At 40.9% G+C, this 16,897-nt stretch overlaps 2 protein-coding genes across 5 annotated transcripts in view; one reads left to right on the top strand and one right to left on the bottom strand.

Annotated features, from left to right (window-relative positions):
• CSRP2 (cysteine and glycine rich protein 2) overlaps window positions 1-9,664 on the top strand; it is a 20,261-nt gene extending 10,597 nt beyond the window's left edge. Inside the window, exons 2-6 of the mRNA XM_006759723.2 lie at window positions 274-386; window positions 4,694-4,862; window positions 7,828-7,957; window positions 8,732-8,825; window positions 9,357-9,664. Of these exons, the coding sequence (XP_006759786.1) occupies window positions 275-386; window positions 4,694-4,862; window positions 7,828-7,957; window positions 8,732-8,825; window positions 9,357-9,433 (582 nt within the window). The 5' untranslated portion in view covers window position 274 and the 3' untranslated portion in view covers window positions 9,434-9,664. The remainder of the gene's footprint in view (window positions 1-273; window positions 387-4,693; window positions 4,863-7,827; window positions 7,958-8,731; window positions 8,826-9,356) is intronic.
• A 2,448-nt stretch (window positions 9,665-12,112) lies between these two features.
• Window positions 12,113-16,897, bottom strand: part of ZDHHC17 (zinc finger, DHHC-type containing 17) — a 61,996-nt gene continuing 57,211 nt past the window's right edge. For all 4 annotated transcript variants that reach the window (XM_006759724.2, XM_015561331.1, XM_015561330.1 and 1 more), the window contains one exon: window positions 12,113-14,940. In XM_006759724.2, coding sequence (XP_006759787.1) covers window positions 14,802-14,940 — 139 coding nt within the window. In that variant the 3' untranslated portion in view covers window positions 12,113-14,801. The remainder of the gene's footprint in view (window positions 14,941-16,897) is intronic.

Below are 16,897 nucleotides of genomic sequence, written 5' to 3' on the forward strand. Positions count from 1 at the left end.
CCAGTGCCAGTTTGTTTTGTGCCCGGCGACCTGCGCTGTTCTATTGAATGCAGGTCCTTTGTCCTGTGGGGGAAAAACTTGCACGTGACAAGCCAGAGTTTTCTGATGAGAGACCTGTAACTTGGGAGAGGAGAGGAGGTTACTCTGGAGGAACACTGGCCTCCTAAAGATGCTGTTAGAGCCGTCCATAAAGGAAGGAAATCTGCACATACTCCAAACAGCCCCCAGCGAACTTGGGGATGGGGACATTCTAATGCATCTTCATTCCTTCAGGATGCCGGTCTGGGGGTGTGGCAACAAGTGCGGGGCCTGCGGGAGGACCGTGTACCACGCGGAGGAGGTGCAGTGCGATGGGCGCAGCTTCCACCGCTGCTGCTTTCTGTGCAGTAAGTACCTCCCCGAGAGGACAGGCTTCTGTGTACGGAGCTTCGATTTACATATTTAATGAACAAACTGGTTTTGGAAAAGATTTTGCCTGCCTGTTCTCCTAGACACTGTAAGTGCTCAGCCCAGCAGCAAGGACGGCAGGTGACCTGAGTCCTCATGGCTCGGAGCCTCCCTCTGCCCTTGACTGTCATTTGTTGTCACAGCTGCCTCCCCGGCCCCATTCCCCGAGAGTTCAGTGTGGGTTAGTCGGGCACCCGACAGACACAGTGCCTGGCTCCCCATCCACCCCAGCCTTCTCTTCCTGCCTGAGCTCCTTCTCTTTGAAACCAGCCAGCTTGGTTCTCACCACACTGTTGAAATTCAAATGTCAAGAGCAAGCATGTCAAACTCAAAGGCTAACACAGACCAAATAAACCAGGTTTAAGCTTATGTGGGCCACACACAAAAAAGCTTCAATTGTCATAGAAACGTAGGTTTATTTCGATAGAGACATGCTGAATACAAAGGGTTGAAATAAATGAGTCATCGTTAACATAAAATAATAGAACATGCCGAAACCGGTTTGGCTCAGTGGATAGAGCGTCGGCCTGCAGACTGAAAGGTCCCAGGTTCGATTCCGGTCAAGGGCATGTACCTGGGTTGCGGGCACATCCCCAGTGGGAGATGTGCAGGAGGCAGCTGATCGATGTCTCTCTCTCATCGATGTTTCTAACTCTCTATCTCTCTCCCTTCCTTTCTGTAAAAAATCAATAAAATATATTTAAAAAAAATAATAGAACATTTTAATCAAAATTAATCTTTTTTCTTGAACATTAAATTACCAGACACTGAATAACTGCACAAATTAATAAGCGTAACGCATATAAACCTATTTTTCTTGTTCTCCGAAAGTGAAATATTTCCTGTTGTGCACACCAAACAAGTCAGTCCAAGGCTAATGACGTGGCCATCAGCTGCTAAAATATGCGCTGCCAGTATTAGTGGAGAGAAATGGTGCGCCTGCACGTAAGGTGCATAAGTGAGATGAATGCAACACGATTACAGTAATCAGTCATTAGTGAACATTGTGGTTCATTATTAATAATTATGGATAACAGGATATTATAAAAATTAAGCTACGAAATTTTTATTAAAACATTTCTTACATACCGTTATATTGGCTGGGCCGCAAAAACATTCGTTGTGGGCCGCGAGTTTGACCTGCTTGCTCTGGAAGCTCAAATTCTGTCTTCTCTGGTAGTGAATACTGTTATTTCTGGTCATTGATACCCTACAGTTGAGGGAAAGGAACTTAGGATATGGAAATACCACAGAGGCAGGTTGGGAATATTGGTTAAGATGGGAAATGGTCAGTGTCTGACGTAGGCAGGAAATAAAACACTAGCCTATATGCTCAAAAGGGAGTAAGTACCTGATAATGAGAGAAACAGTCAGATAAGCTCCCTCTTCCAAGCGCATTTCCTCCAAGTCTTCAGTTTTAAACAGGAGAGTAGTTGCATCAAAAGCTCTTCACTAGTCATCTTCTGATGTAAATCATTGTCTTTAATGAAGGATTTGTTATGTGGGGAACCCACCCTTACATGCAGTTATTGGCTTTATCTGTAGTACTGTACAGTGACTATTACTGTTGGAAACTACAAACATTAAAAATAAATTTGGTTACACTGAGAAGTAATCTTCAGAGGAGACTTCTCAAGTTTTAGTTGTCCTTTTCCTTCTCGGCACCAGCATTCAAGGTGCCTGGGACTTTTTATAGTGTAACTGCTCTGTAGAGAACTAGGCACGGACAACACAACACGGTTACAAAGAATAAAAATACAACATATGAAGGTTTGTTATGTACGCCTCCATGATAACTACCATTTCTCAGGTTTGGTTTAACTATTCCTTCTCTTAGAAGTTACTCTCTTTTTTTTTTGGAGGAATCTATTTTTCAGCAGGTTTGTAGTCAAAAGAATATGTGAACACAAACGCAAATACTTTGAAATTGCTCTTAGTTTCATCTACGTTGAGCCATGATGTTTACATCATAATGAAGTCGGTATTTATGAAATGTCAGGTATTTTACTGGTTATTTTTACTACTCCTTCCTAATATTTGCCTTTGCTCACGACAGCCTTTTAAGGAAATAATTTAGAGTAGTTAGAATAGGGGTGAGGACTGGGAGGAGAGGGGTTATGGAGTAAATTTTTCATATACTTACACTTGCTTTGGTTAAATAGATTGCTTTTGTGTTGTTTGTTTTCTTTAATATATATATATTTATATAATATATTTAATATATAATATATTTAAGGAACAATGTTTGATTGCCTGCCTAGTGCACGCCCCATACTGGGTATCAAGCCCAAAACCAGGGCATGTGCCTTGACCAGGGATCTAACCGGCAACCTTTCAGTGCCCGGAGTGATGCCCAACCAACTGAGCCACACTGGCCAGGGCACTAGATGTTTTTCAAAACAGCTTTTATGTTAGTTTATATTTAATGTCCGTTAAGGGTGTTTGTTCTTCAGCAGTATATGGTTTTAGGTTAATTGTCTCTTTAAACAAATGTATATCGGTATTTGAGTCACCACAGCCAGGGTAGGTGATGTCATTTTGTTCTTCCAGAGAGACTTTGGTCTAAGACAGCGGTTCTCAACCTGGGGGTCGAACGACCCTTTCACAGGGGTCGCCTAAGACCATCCTGCATCAGATACTTACATTATGATTCATAACAATAGCAACATTACAGTTGTGAAGTAGCAACGAAAATAATTTTATGGTTGGGTCACAACATGAGGAACTGTATTTAAAGGGCCAGAAGGTTGAGAACCACTGGAAGAAATAAAGGCTTAGAGAAAACTTGAGCAGATGATACAGAGTTACGGGTATTCTAGTACCTGGCATCTTAAATCCGTGTGCTGCATTTGTGACAATTGCTGAACCAGTATTGATACATCATTGTTAACCAGAGTCCAAAATTCATTCAGTGTCCTTAGTTTTTAACAGTGACCTTTTCTGATCTGGGTCCACGTTACTTCCAGTTGTCAGGACTTCTTAGTCCCCTCCTGGCTCTTTCTCAGAGGTGGTGGTGGTGGAGGAGGTAGAGTGCAGCTGCACTTCCCCTAAAGCAGCGCTTTCTCAACCTGTGGGCCGCGATCCCTTTGGCGGTCAAACGACCCTTTCACAGGGGTCGCCTAAGACCATCCTGCATCAGATACTTACATTATGATTCATAACAATAGCAACATTACAGTTGTGAAGTAGCAACGAAAATAATTTTATGGTTGGGTCACAACATGAGGAACTGTATTTAAAGGGCCAGAAGGTTGAGAACCACTGGAAGACAATAGGAACTTCATAACTTTTCTCTGTGCTCAGCCACCCTGCTAGTCCCCAGCCCTTCTCTGTTTCTTTCCTTCCTCTTTTCATTTCTCCCCCTCTTTCAAATAAGAGGGGAGTCCCTTTGTCTACCACACTAATGTTGGATTTCCAGCTTTCTGATTGTGCTACCAGCGGGCTCCCTCATAATTTCTACTTTTCTCAAGTTTAATTGAAGTTTTCGAAAGTGAAATAATGTCTGGATTAGACATGATGGCATTTGGCAGTTTTATGAAGTGGGATACTTAGAAATGTCTTGTGGTAAGAAATCCATCAAGAAAGAATGTGTTCTCTCCTTTGGGGTGGAAGGGAAACAAAAGCAGACTTTTCACCCACTTGATGATCTTCAGACAAACCTCCCACAGCCGGAGAAGCAGTGGCAAGATGGGAGCAAGCCTTCTCTCTGAGACTAGTGATGAAAAGGAGAATTCCAAATGGAAAACAGTTCAACCCAGACAAAGGCAAGCTCTCCCAGGAGCTGCTTCCGGGAGGTGGTGCTACAGAGAGGCAGCTGCCCCAAGACACTCAGCCACCCCTGTTCATCAGGTTGTGATTTAACATTGGGTATGAAGAGGCTGAAAAGATGGGAGTGTCGAAGGTTTGGGAGCAAAGTGTTAGTTTTGTTTCTTTTGTTGGTGTAATTGCTGCATTCTCAAACTCCTCTCCCTCCTGCCACAGGGCAGGTCATATGGAAAAGTTTGAGGCTTTACAATGCAGATGCCTTTCTGAAACAACTGTCATATCCACGGAGGAAAGCAAACAGGCCTCAGATGTGGCTGACCTGTCCACATGCCGTCTCAGGGCTTCTGGGAAACCACAGATACACTGGGGATGTGAGCAAGCCTGGCCATTACCATTTGCAGACCATGTGTCTGTACCACCACTGTTCTCAGGAGAAAGGCATCTTTGGCCCATTTTTAAATTCTAACTTTTCCCCGCTCAGTGGTTTGCAGGAAAAACTTAGATAGCACAACAGTGGCAATTCATGATGAAGAGATCTACTGCAAATCTTGCTACGGAAAGAAGTATGGGCCAAAAGGCTACGGGTACGGCCAGGGCGCTGGCACGCTCAACATGGACCGGGGCGAGAGGCTGGGCATCAAGCCAGAGAGGTGAGTTAGGACCATGTTCATGACCTTCAGAGGTGAATTATAACAATTAATGTTGCTTGGCAAACAGGAACCTGGGAGTTTTCAGACTTTTATCTTAAAGTGACTCAGATTTTCTAGTGTAAAGTAGTGGCTATTCTTTAAGGTCAAAATTTGACAGTTTTAGACCTACCACAGTTCTTAGTGACTTCCAGTCCTGGTTTGACAGCATTCCAAAGTGTGTCAAGCTGTCATGATGTCCTCAGAATCAAGTGGTATGAAAGTGCCTCCATTTCACAGCACGGAGGCCAGCTGTCATGAAGTCACATAAGGAAATGAGGCATCTGAATCCCGAGATGCATTGCCCAGGTGCGGTTAAGTGGCCAATAAAAATTCCCTAGGGCTCTTTTCATGTAAGAATATTACTTTCTTTCCTTTTCTGTCCTTTTTTCTTTTCTTTTTTTCCTTCCTTAAAGGGGAGAATGATGATTTTTATTTTTTTAAATATATGTTATTGATTTTTCACAGAGAGGAAGGGAGAGGGATAGAGTTAGAAACATCGATCAGCTGCCTCCTGCACACTTCCTACTGGGAATGTGCCTGCAACCAAGGTACATGCCCTTGACCAGAATTGAACCTGGGACCCTTGAGTCCACAGGCTGATGCTCTATCCACTGACCCACACCGGCTAGGGCATCATCTAAGAATATTTCCTCATCAGGAGTTTACTTTTCTCTCTTACAGTTACTTAAAAATTGAATTTTCCCTGTTTTTGGTTCTTTGAGATAATAGTGTTAAACTTTACAGGTTTTAGCCCCAAAGTAGTGAGGAACTAAGTCTGCTAAACTTCATTTGCTATTTTCTTCATTGGGAATTTTCTTTTATTTCTGGTGTTGACCCAATTATTCCCTCATTTGAACTTCATATTTTTTCACGCCTGTTTTATATTGAAGAGGCCAAAATTGGTGTAGTACTCCAATAAGATGGCCCTTTCCTGAACAAGACTGCTAACCGTGGCTTCCCTATGGGCTGGACACCAGGCAGTACTAACATATGTGAGCTTATGAAATCCTCACAACAACCCTACAGGTACGGTTTCCCATCTGACTCAAGAACAAATTGAAACAATGAGAATGAAGTGATTTGCCCAAAGCTATGCTGCTAGTTAATTGTAGATTTAATTGTAGAGAATGGGACTTAGTGTAACTCCATGTCCCTGTTGTGCATCAGTTGTGCAAGGGCCGACCCATTCATTGCTGCATGCCGTCACTTGCAGGAGCCCAGCTTGCCTTTGTCTTGGTTGAAGTTCATTGTTTATGTTCTGCTCTCCTTTTCCAACTGATTAAAATTCACTCACTCCCCAAGATCTTATTTCAAACCTTTCAGAACACATATACTTATATGCCCTCCCCCAAATAAAACTAAATTTACCCATGACCCTCAAAAAAGTCAGTCAGTGATCGTGGCCAGATTTAAAGTCACAAAGTCCTCTTTACTCCTGTTTCTCCATCTTTTCCACCCGCTGCCGAGCCTTCTGTGCTGGCCTCTTGACCTCTGCACACCTCTTCCCTGTGTTAGCCTGGCCGCATGCATAGTCTCCTTCAGCACTAGGTGTAGGGACTACCTTTCCAAGAAGCCTGTGGTCTGGACCACCCTGGTGACAGGTGGTAATTTTAACAGTCACGGGGACCACACACCTTCACGAGAACCTCCTGCAGAGGCTGAGTGGGTAGGCGCGTTCTCATTGAGGCAGACCTGCCCTTTTCAGCTCAGGCTCGCCAGTTTACTAGTCCTTCGGCCTTTGGCAAATTATCTAACATCCAAGCCCCCGTTGCCTCATCTGAAATTTGAGGTAACAATTATCCTTACCCTACAAAGTTGTTAGCAGGTGGGAGATAATTTATATGAATTCTTGTTAAGATAGTAATTGACAGATTTGGGAATTGACTTGTTAACTGCAAGTGCTGGATATCTTTGTAAACAGCTTTTGAAGATCAATTTTAAAAGGAAGTATATATACAGTAGGCTATGGAAACAGTTTTTAAAATATGCCTACACTAGGGCAATTAGAGAAACCAATACTAATATGAATTGTATTTTGAATTAGTATTATGAATTGGTATTTGTTACTTAGAATAAAATTTCCAGGGGCCACATCAAACATGATTCGAAAAAGTACTGAATAAATTTTTCCAATAGGAAAAATTGATACTTATACCATTTGCTAAACACTAAATATTGTTATTATATCTTATCTGCTCGACTCATTTTTAAGGTTCCAGAAAGGTCTTTAAATCTTCTCAAAGCCCAGATTGGTGTTCTGCATGGGAGGTGCACCTACATACAAAAAAATTGGGAAGCAAGGAAACTATCACTTATCCAGTGACCTATAATGACAAAATTCCACTCAATTGAGAGAAAAAATAATGAAATGAAATCAAATAGTATAAGCAAATTTTCTAAAATATTTTCCCAGGAAGAAAGTGGTATGTTTATACTTCCCTCTATGTAAGCTATATTTGGACATTAATTTGTAAAGCATGGTTAATCTTAATTATAGACTACATGCAGAAACTGCTTAACTTACCATTGATTTTTTCCAATCTCATGTGAAGAGAAAGCTAGATGTGATTCTAGTGGTACTAATATGACTGGGTTAAAAATATGTGTGATGATATGATTTTATAAAGCATAGCATAGTAGTTTAGTGGAGAGGCTAGCATTGGGGACTGAATGAAAGTTGATATTAGGCTCAGAAAGACAGATATTTCAGCTTGGGTCTTTTTGTGACAAGAATGAGCCCATAAATAGGTTAAAGTAATAACTATGGCTGCACCTGAGATTAATTTCTTCTTCCCCCTCGGCTGGCCTGGGAAGGTCTCCAGCCATGAGGTGTAGCACCAAGTCCTAGAGTCCCATTGTGCCTGCCATACGGACTTACAGGGGCCCTTTGGAAAATCTCTAATAATTTTTTCTCTCCTTTCCACAGTGCTCCACCTCACAGGCCGACAACAAACCCCAACACTTCTAAGTTTGCTCAGAAGTACGGAGGTGCTGAGAAGTGTTCCAGATGTGGGGATTCCGTGTACGCTGCTGAGAAGATCATCGGAGCAGGAAAGGTAAGGTGGTGGTTTGCATTAACAACAGTGGAGGACAACTCTCCGCTTCTCCCCTTAACCCTCCACATCCCACACAGGCACTGTGCTTTGTAAGTAAATGCTGAGGATCAAATTTTTTTTTAATTGCATTTCTCTCTGAATCGTTAATTTTTTGAAGTACTGCCCTTATTTGACAAATCACATCTATGTTTAAAGGAAACTTGTTTTCCTAGGGGGCGCTCCTGAAGGTTGGTAACAAACATGGCTGGGCCGTTAACAAATCTGGCTCTGCAGGTTATTCAGTGTAGTGCAAGCATGTCAAACTCAAAGGCTAACACGGGCCAAATAAATGAGGCGCGTGGCCCACGGGCCGTGAGTTTGACATGCTTGGTGTAGTTGGAAAAAAGCTGTTGAGTCGGAGTCGGCACACCTGATGCCATTCTGGTGTGTGGATTGAGGGAAGTGGCTTCACTACTTCACCTCTTTGAGCTGCAGTGTTCTCAACTATAAAGGAGGCCATCTTTAAAGGTGCGCACCAGCCTTGCCACAAGGTCTCAGACTGCTCTCAGGGAAATGGCCCTTCCATGGGGTAGCTTCCAGTCCATGTCTTATGTGAGTGAAGTTTGAGCTAAGCCTTTTTGTCGCTGACTGAGAATGCAAATGCGGGGTAGATCCAGTCCCCCCATGGTTGGGTTGAACCAGAGGTCAGGAACTCTGTCTGGGTTGATCTTCCCGAGTGTCTGAGTTTGTACTGCAGGAACCAGCCTCTCAGACGTGCTCACTGGTCTTTTTCAGCCCTGGCACAAAAACTGCTTCCGCTGTGCCAAGTGTGGAAAGAGTCTTGAATCAACAACTCTGACTGAGAAGGAAGGTGAAATCTATTGTAAAGGTAAAATTAATTTCAGGTATTGTTTATCCGTATGAATACCCTGCACTGGCTATTAGTTAAGGAAATGTCACCAGCATTAAAAATACACACCAAAGAACAAAAAAGTACTCTGAAAATGGGGGAAAGCAGGCTAGTGCCACTGGCTGTTTGAAAGGAAAAGATCTAGGGATACTTCCAGATGACAGAAACCCACAGAACAATTTTAGATGGATACAGTCAAGTTCTTGATCACTTAAAACTCCCCTATCAGTGAAACAAAAACCCCACAACAAAGTCTTCTTTCATCTTTTTGTGTTAAGCAAAGCCTATGAGTATATGCTTGATGGCCTGATTTTCATGCTCATAACTCAGCGAGATGGAACCAGAATGCTTGGACTTGGCCTGTACAGTTACAGTCCCTACATCTTAAATAAGTTGAACTTTTTGGCATAGTTAGCAGTTCCTTAACTTTCGGTGGTCTGTTCATGGGTCTTAAGCAAAGCTAGCAAAGCTTAGTGAACTTGCAGTAACTCTCCCTTTCCTTTTTTGTAGGATGCTATGCAAAGAACTTTGGGCCCAAAGGATTTGGCTATGGCCAAGGAGCAGGAGCCCTTGTTCATTCTCAGTAAAGGTGTAAACCCAGAACCGAGATCACACACTGAGAATCTCTACATAATCTAGGCACAGAAAATCTAACACTAAACTACTGTGAAATTCTACCAGCACTTACGTACTGTATATTGCCCTGTACTTGGATAGGCTGGCTGACTAGTAGGAAGAGAGCACTGTATCCTTTTGCTTTATTCATCAGCATTTTCAAGAACCATTTCTTTTACATTTTAAATAAAACTTCAGCTGGATTTGGGTGTTGTCTTTCAATTAACTTTTGGATGAGCTGTTGTGATTTCAGTTAGTAGAAAATCCTTTGGGTCCCTACCTGCATTTTATTTGTTGAGAAAATCCACCCCATTACCCAGTTGACTCACTAGGTTAAGGTCTGCATTACAGCGATTGGAAAAGACTTCTCTTTTAAGATGGTAAATATGCCCCAATAGCGAGGGTTACTGAGCAGTTCAGCTTCCTCAGAGCTAGTATTCAGCAGTGCAGCATCTCCTGTAGCGTGGTGGTTACTCCAATTGGCTCCTACACAACCTGCATTAGAATCACCTGGGGGTATTAAAAGGCTGTTCCCAGGACCAGCTTCAACCCCACAGCAGCAGAATCAATAGGGATGGGGCCGTAGCCCTTTCAAAAAAAATTCCTCAGAAAGGCACATTGACCGAAGGTGGGTGCACTGTTAAACCAAGCTTAAAGATTCTTTCCTACACCCAAAGGTCATTACAAACAGCTCCCTACTGACAACTGTCGAATCTGAGGCTTAGGGTGACGTTTTAGACTCTGCTAAGCCCTGGGAACTGAGTGCTTTCTCACATCAATTCTGCACAAGTAGCAAAGCTTGTTGCATCGTCCTGGTGTGTTCAGCTGGCTCGGGTAGAAAAGGAGAATTAGATTCTATAAGGACCATTTTCATTACTTAGAAACTTTGTTCTTTACCAAAGACTCAACCCAAACTTTCCCCCCCCAGGAATAGCGTCTGAAATTGGTCTGTAATTTAGTAAAATTGAACCAGCCTGATCTGTGAACACATCTTAACCTTTTCCAAAGCCTATCTTAATAAATTGCTTATTTTGAAGAGCTAAAGGGTGTGTGTTATGTATGACATGAAAAAAGATAGAAACTTAGTGGGAAGAAGTGAATTGAGAGTATACCGGGTGATAGAATTCATGCTTATTTACCTCATAGCCCAGAGCACTTCACGAGTTCCAATGTGGGAGAGGGGTGGGCCTTTCCTTTAAGCAGGCTAGGGAAGTTAATTGGCAATAAAGGAGGTAGCTTGACTTGAAGAATTATGCAGTAATTTCTGTATGTGGGAGTTTTAAAACATCCTAGTCACACACAGATTCTTTGACATACCCATCAAAAGATGGAGTCTAATTCTCATCCCTTTGAACAAAGGCTAACCTTGGTGATGCATTTTTAACTCACAGAATCTGATGGACAAATGACAATACAGCTTCTGCTTGCTTATTTTCTTGGGGTGCTTACTTGTAGAACTGAGCCACCATGTTTTAAGAAAGCCCAGACTACATATGGAAGCTAAATATAGGTGTTATAGCTATCACTAGTCAGCCTGTATCAATTAACCTGTCACACATGTGAGTGAGCCTTCAGGTCATTCCATTTTTGAACCATCCCAGCTGACACCATGGGGATTAACGTGAGCTACTCCTGTTGAGTTCTGACTAAATGCAGATCTGTGAACAAAAATACCATTTTAAGCCACTAAATTTGGGGTGGTTTGAAGCAGTGATAGATTACCCAGAATGTTTTATATAATAAACTTCCCTACCCAGAGGCAACATTTCCCACACTTACTGTTTCCCAAATTGTGTTGAAGATGCTAGTGATACCCTAGAGAAAAATATTCTATGTGAAGTTGCCAGATGCCTGGTAATTTGAGACTTCTTGCTAAGTTAGATATCCAATAAGTAAAACTATTCTTTAACTGGGAGTCATGGCAAAACAGCTACTCTGAAACTGAAAACTTAGCTTCCACTGGTTTCAGGAGTGGAGAAGGGAATTTGGCTTTGGGCAGACTGTTCTGGGAGGAATTACTTTCATCATTTGGATGCAAATTGACAGGGTAGCACCCAAGTAATCCAAGTGTGATATTAAAGTGCTATGTGGCAAATATATATTTTTATTTTAAAAACTATCCATTTGGGCTGATGTGGTTCAGGTGGTTGGGCCTCGTTCCATGCAACAAACGTGTGTGGGTTTGATTCCCGGTCAGGGGGTCAGCGGGCTCGATCCTCGGGGGTGGGGATGGGGGTGCAGGAGGCAGCCAATCAATGTTTCTCATTGATGTTTCTATTTCTCTCTTTCTCCCTTCCTCTCTGAAATCAAGAAAAATATATTTTTAAAAACCTCTTAAATATACTTATATTTAAAACTTGGAGATTCATATAGTCCCAGAGGATCCTACTAATTCCATATTACCTAAGATTCGTACAGAAAACTTTATTTTATTAAAAAATAATTACACACACAAATACACATAAAATTGTGGAACTTTTTTTTTAGAATACCACTAACACCCTTTACTTTCACCAATTTCTAATCTTGAAACTTGAATCCTAGTTGACTCGATATAAGTACACAGAATAATCTTTTCACATTATAGGTACGACTACTAGTGTTTCATCAATTTCTTGAAGTGAATCAAGTGAAATAAGCAAGCACACACCTAAGAGTCAATATTTATTCTGATTAATATTTTAAAAATTTTGACAGATTTAATTTATGTGAGGAGAGCTAATTTATTAAACACTTTACAGGTTTTCCTTTCCACAGAGTAACACGGTAAGTAGCAAAATAATACTTGGCACAGTTATAAATAAAGAAAATATAAAATAAAAATATCAATAGCTTAATTATAATGATGTTGTTTTATGCCTTCTAATATTTCAAACAAATTCCTGGGAACAACAAAAATATGAAGGAAAAAAACTCCAAAGAAAAAGTTCATGTTCAGAGCTGAGAAATAAGTTCCTATTTGTTAAATGTACCCAATTAAGCTGATAAGAACTTCCCGAAGGGTCACCTTCATACACAAGTTTAGAACTGGGTTAAGCTGGTTCCACATCCAAGACCTATGAAATAATTAAATAGGGTGCAACGCTGCACAGTTGGCTCCTGACCATCTGACCATTTCTGAGTTATAGATTTCATTGGTATTATGAGATGGTTAGTACTAGTTAACATTGCTAATATTTTCCATGTAATTATATATCTAGAGGGTTTTTCTATTTAACTGAAAGACATCTCTTACACTGAAAAGAATATTGTACCACAAAGAAAAAACATGGTAACAACACTCTTATCCAAATTAGAAAATCACCATAATATTTGACTGTTAATAAAAATGTATTCAATAAAAACTGTAACTGAGTCTTCATGTGAAGTGGCTCAAAATACAAAAAATTAAAACAAACTCTAGGCTTTTATAAATAATTGTGAAATAAAAAAATTATCTAAAATTTGCCCCAATTAGTAGTCAAAACTAGCAAAGACATTTGTAAATTGACCAGTTTTTTACACTCTGACAAAAATGGCACAATGCTATTGCCACCCTACAACCAAATCTTCCCTTTTCAAAAATAAAGTACATATGCCAATTTTCTAATCTTAAAACACTCACAAACACACTAAGGGTAATCTTTCTGATGTGTGACTTATGGTCAAAGGAACTATATAAAAACAGTATTTGGAAATACTGAACATCAACTATATACATTTTCACTGCTCCTCTTACTAAGGCAAGGGGCGGCGGGTATACCACTAGATTGCTTTAATACCTGTAATCTGCATTGTACAGGGAATACTAATTTTACCAAGCATCAGACATGCAGTGAACTTGCAAGGTATAATGCCTATTAACAGCAATGTGAAACATCACTAGAAGCTCATTAGTTATCTTTTCTTTTGGTTGGATAAAATGAAATGAGCAGCTTTAAACAACTAACACACAGACATAAAGAGAAAACTATTTGATAAATTATTTATATACAGATACACAATCTTTACACTGGCCTAGGATCTGTCATTAGTTTGACCACCCTTTTCCCACCCTCCCCCAGCCCATTCCCTCTCACAGGCTTCCCACAGGTTGCTCGAACCACAGTTTGCTACAGCACTTAAGAGGACTACAGCAAGTCTCACTCTGTAAACAATATTTATGGAAGCAGTGACTGATAGTTCATCATGAGTATGAAAATGCTGCAACAAAAATTGATCAGTGCATCACATTTAACAATATAAGAAAATCTTTTTTGAAATCCAGATGGCATCACCAATTTCAAAACGTTCAATACTGAAAAAACTCAAACTTGGGATTGAATTCTTTCTGATAGGTCATATTTTTAAAACCAGAATATACTATTAGCTTTTCTTTTATTCAGATGTGCTATGTACAGAGATCATGCTCCATTGTTAGCTGAACTCCATCATTTTGTCTTTATTTTGCAGCTCAGAATTTTAAAAGTAAGTTCACTTATCTATTAGTGAGAATTTAGCATTAACTTATTCTGCATTTTCTTGAAAATACCTTAACTCTTAGAAAGGAGGCTGTGTGCACATCAAATTAAATTCTAATTTATGCTTTACTGGATAGTAGGTGCTAGAATACATTCTATGAGGTGTATCATGCATTTAGTAGGGCTTTTAAGCTTGAACAAAATGGCATGACTTACTATACTCATGCAAGTGTTTTGTTATCAGACCATAAAACCTCACAGAAAGGTTACTACAAATTATTTCACTGAATCAGAAATATATCAGCACTGCAAGAGCTGACAGCAATATAATATTGTTAGCACATTTTTTTTTTTTTTGGTGAACATTATTTTCTTGTGCCTTTGAAGACACATTAGAGAGGATCCCTAATAAAACCACATGATTTTCATCACAGTATAAACATGTACATTCTAAAACGTACATAATTCTAGTTTGAATCAATTTAAGACAACTCTTGTGGAATCAACTGCAATACTATTAGTAGATTGTACCATACAATTTAGCTGTATACCATAAATTTAGTTTTAGCAACACTCAAACATTTCTGATTAGTATCTGTCAACAAAGTTCACTCTTTTTTTGTGAAAAGTGTTATGAGAACAAAACCAAAAAGTTGAGTATGTTGTGAATTCCCACATTAAAATTCTTTTTAAGATCTTTACTCTTCCTGGAAGTGGCAGTGTGTTCTGTCCATATTTACCTTTGTTAATAAAAGTGTTGAAAAAAAAGACTAAAATTCACTGTTAGCCCTACATACAACATGCTCTTGTTCAAAGGATGTGGATTCGAGTGTGAGAGAGACACGGACAGACACATTTTCAGGCACCACTTAGCAATATGCTTCGTAAGATAAAGACGCTGCTACACGAGCTGGTACCCAGATCCTGATATTTGGTCATATTCTATTGTATACTGCCTTGTCCAGTCCACGATAACGGGACGAAAGAGGCCACAGCATCGAAATTCAAAGAAGTCTATAACATTCCTTACACATCCATGGCTAAAAAAAAAAACCCCAAAAAGAGAAAGAGTATTAGTACAATGATTTACTATATGAGCTTAATATAATTTTGGTGGTAAATACTTTTTTCCTAAATTTAAAATCTCAGATTACTTGCAAGAACCTGTTTATAGATCAATAAAATATATGCACATTCATGTTTCTTCACAGCTTGGCCAACTCAGGTTTTTCTTTTCTCTTGTGCTAATTTAATGAGTTACACACTTACACTTTAAAGTTATTCAAATTTGCATTTCATTCTTGTCATGTAATTTTTTATAAAACCTTTCCTTGATTGGTGGTTCTTTGGCAAGAGGATAAACTACATCCAAAATTGAGAAAGTAAAAGACAAAATAAATACAAATAGCATGAATTTGGTAGTGTACCTAAAATAACAATTTAAAAAAGGGTCCAGGTAAGTTCAGGGAATTTTAGAACTTCGGGGACACCTTTGGAAAAGCAGTCTGCTTCCCCCTTACAGAACTACTAGGGGCCCAGTGCACAAACTCGTGCACCTTGAAAGGAATTGTGGGCTGCAAGGCTGTGGTAGACACAGGAGAGGGTCTTGGCCCATCCTCCATGCCCCTGCCCAGCCCCACCCACCGTGACCCCCAGTCCTGTCTGCCAGCAGCCTCGCTCCTGCCGTCGCTCCCACACGCTGATGACGCTGCCCCTGCTCATACCTGCTGACGGCGAGAAGCAATTGAGGCTGGTGCCAGCAGTGGGTGCAAGCGGGGCTGGCGCCGTCAGCGGGTGAGAGCAGCGGCTGCTGGACCCCATCACCCCTCAGGATCAGGGAGAGATGGAGAAGCCCTCAGGGGCAATCGGAGCTGGCAGCTGCCGCTCGCACCCGCCGACGGCGTTAAGCGATTGGGACCGGCACCAGCAGTGGGTGTGAGCGGCAGCTCCGGTGCCAGTAGCAGGTGTGAGCAGAGCTATTGCTGGCAGCAGGTGTGAGTGAAAGCTGCTGGCCCCGATCACTCCTCAGGAGCAGGGGGAGGTGGAGAAGCCATGAGGGGCGATCGGGGCCAGCAGCCGCTGCTTGCACCTGCAGCGGCACCAGCAGCAGGTGTGAGCAATGAGCAGGACCGCAGCAGGTGGGAGCAAAGAATTTTCAGTAACCACCAGAGGCTTGTCCCGATGACAGCGACCGGTGCCCTGCCTTGGTCTGGCGCCCCCTCTCACCTATTCCACCATTCCACAGTGATTGATGCCCACCACATTCTGCGCTATGCCACCTGCTGCCAATGCCTGCCATGTTCCACACGCGCCCCCTGGTGGTCAGCGCATGTCATAGCAACCGGTTCGGTTGTTCAGCAGTTTGGTCTGTTTGCATATTAGCCTTTTATTATATAGGATTGTGCCTAAAGGAAAGTTCTGAAAACTACCTAATTGCCTCTCTTATTTTTGTCCTTAGTTACAGGCTTGTTTGCTTCCCAGAAGCATACAATAGTTAATAGCACTGCAAAAGCTTCCAGGTGGTAGGCAAGTAGCTTGAATAAAACTCCAAGTTTTAAATATTTCATATAATTAAGAAACTACTATTTCTTGGCATAAAACTGAATTCATTTTTAAAATGTATATATTAGGAACAGGACAGTCTCTTTAATAAATGGGGTTGGGAAAACTGGATAACAACATATAAAGAATAAAATGGACCATCTTACATCATTAACATGGAAATTAACCTAAAATGAATTAAAAAATATAAGACCTAAAGCCATAAAACTCCTAGAAACAAATAGGCAGTGAGCTCCTTGACATCAGTCTTGGTGATGAATTTTTAAATATGACACCAAATGTAAAAGCAACAAAAGCAAAAATAAGTGGGACTACATCAAACTAAAATGCTTCTGCACATCAAGGAAAACCATGAATAAAATGAAAAGGCAACCTACCGAATAGAAAATATTTACAAATCATAGACCTGCTAAGGGATTACTATCCAAATATATA

This window comes from Myotis davidii, unplaced genomic scaffold (genome assembly GCF_000327345.1).
Source record: "Myotis davidii unplaced genomic scaffold, ASM32734v1 scaffold54, whole genome shotgun sequence".
NCBI lineage: Eukaryota > Metazoa > Chordata > Mammalia > Chiroptera > Vespertilionidae > Myotis > Myotis davidii.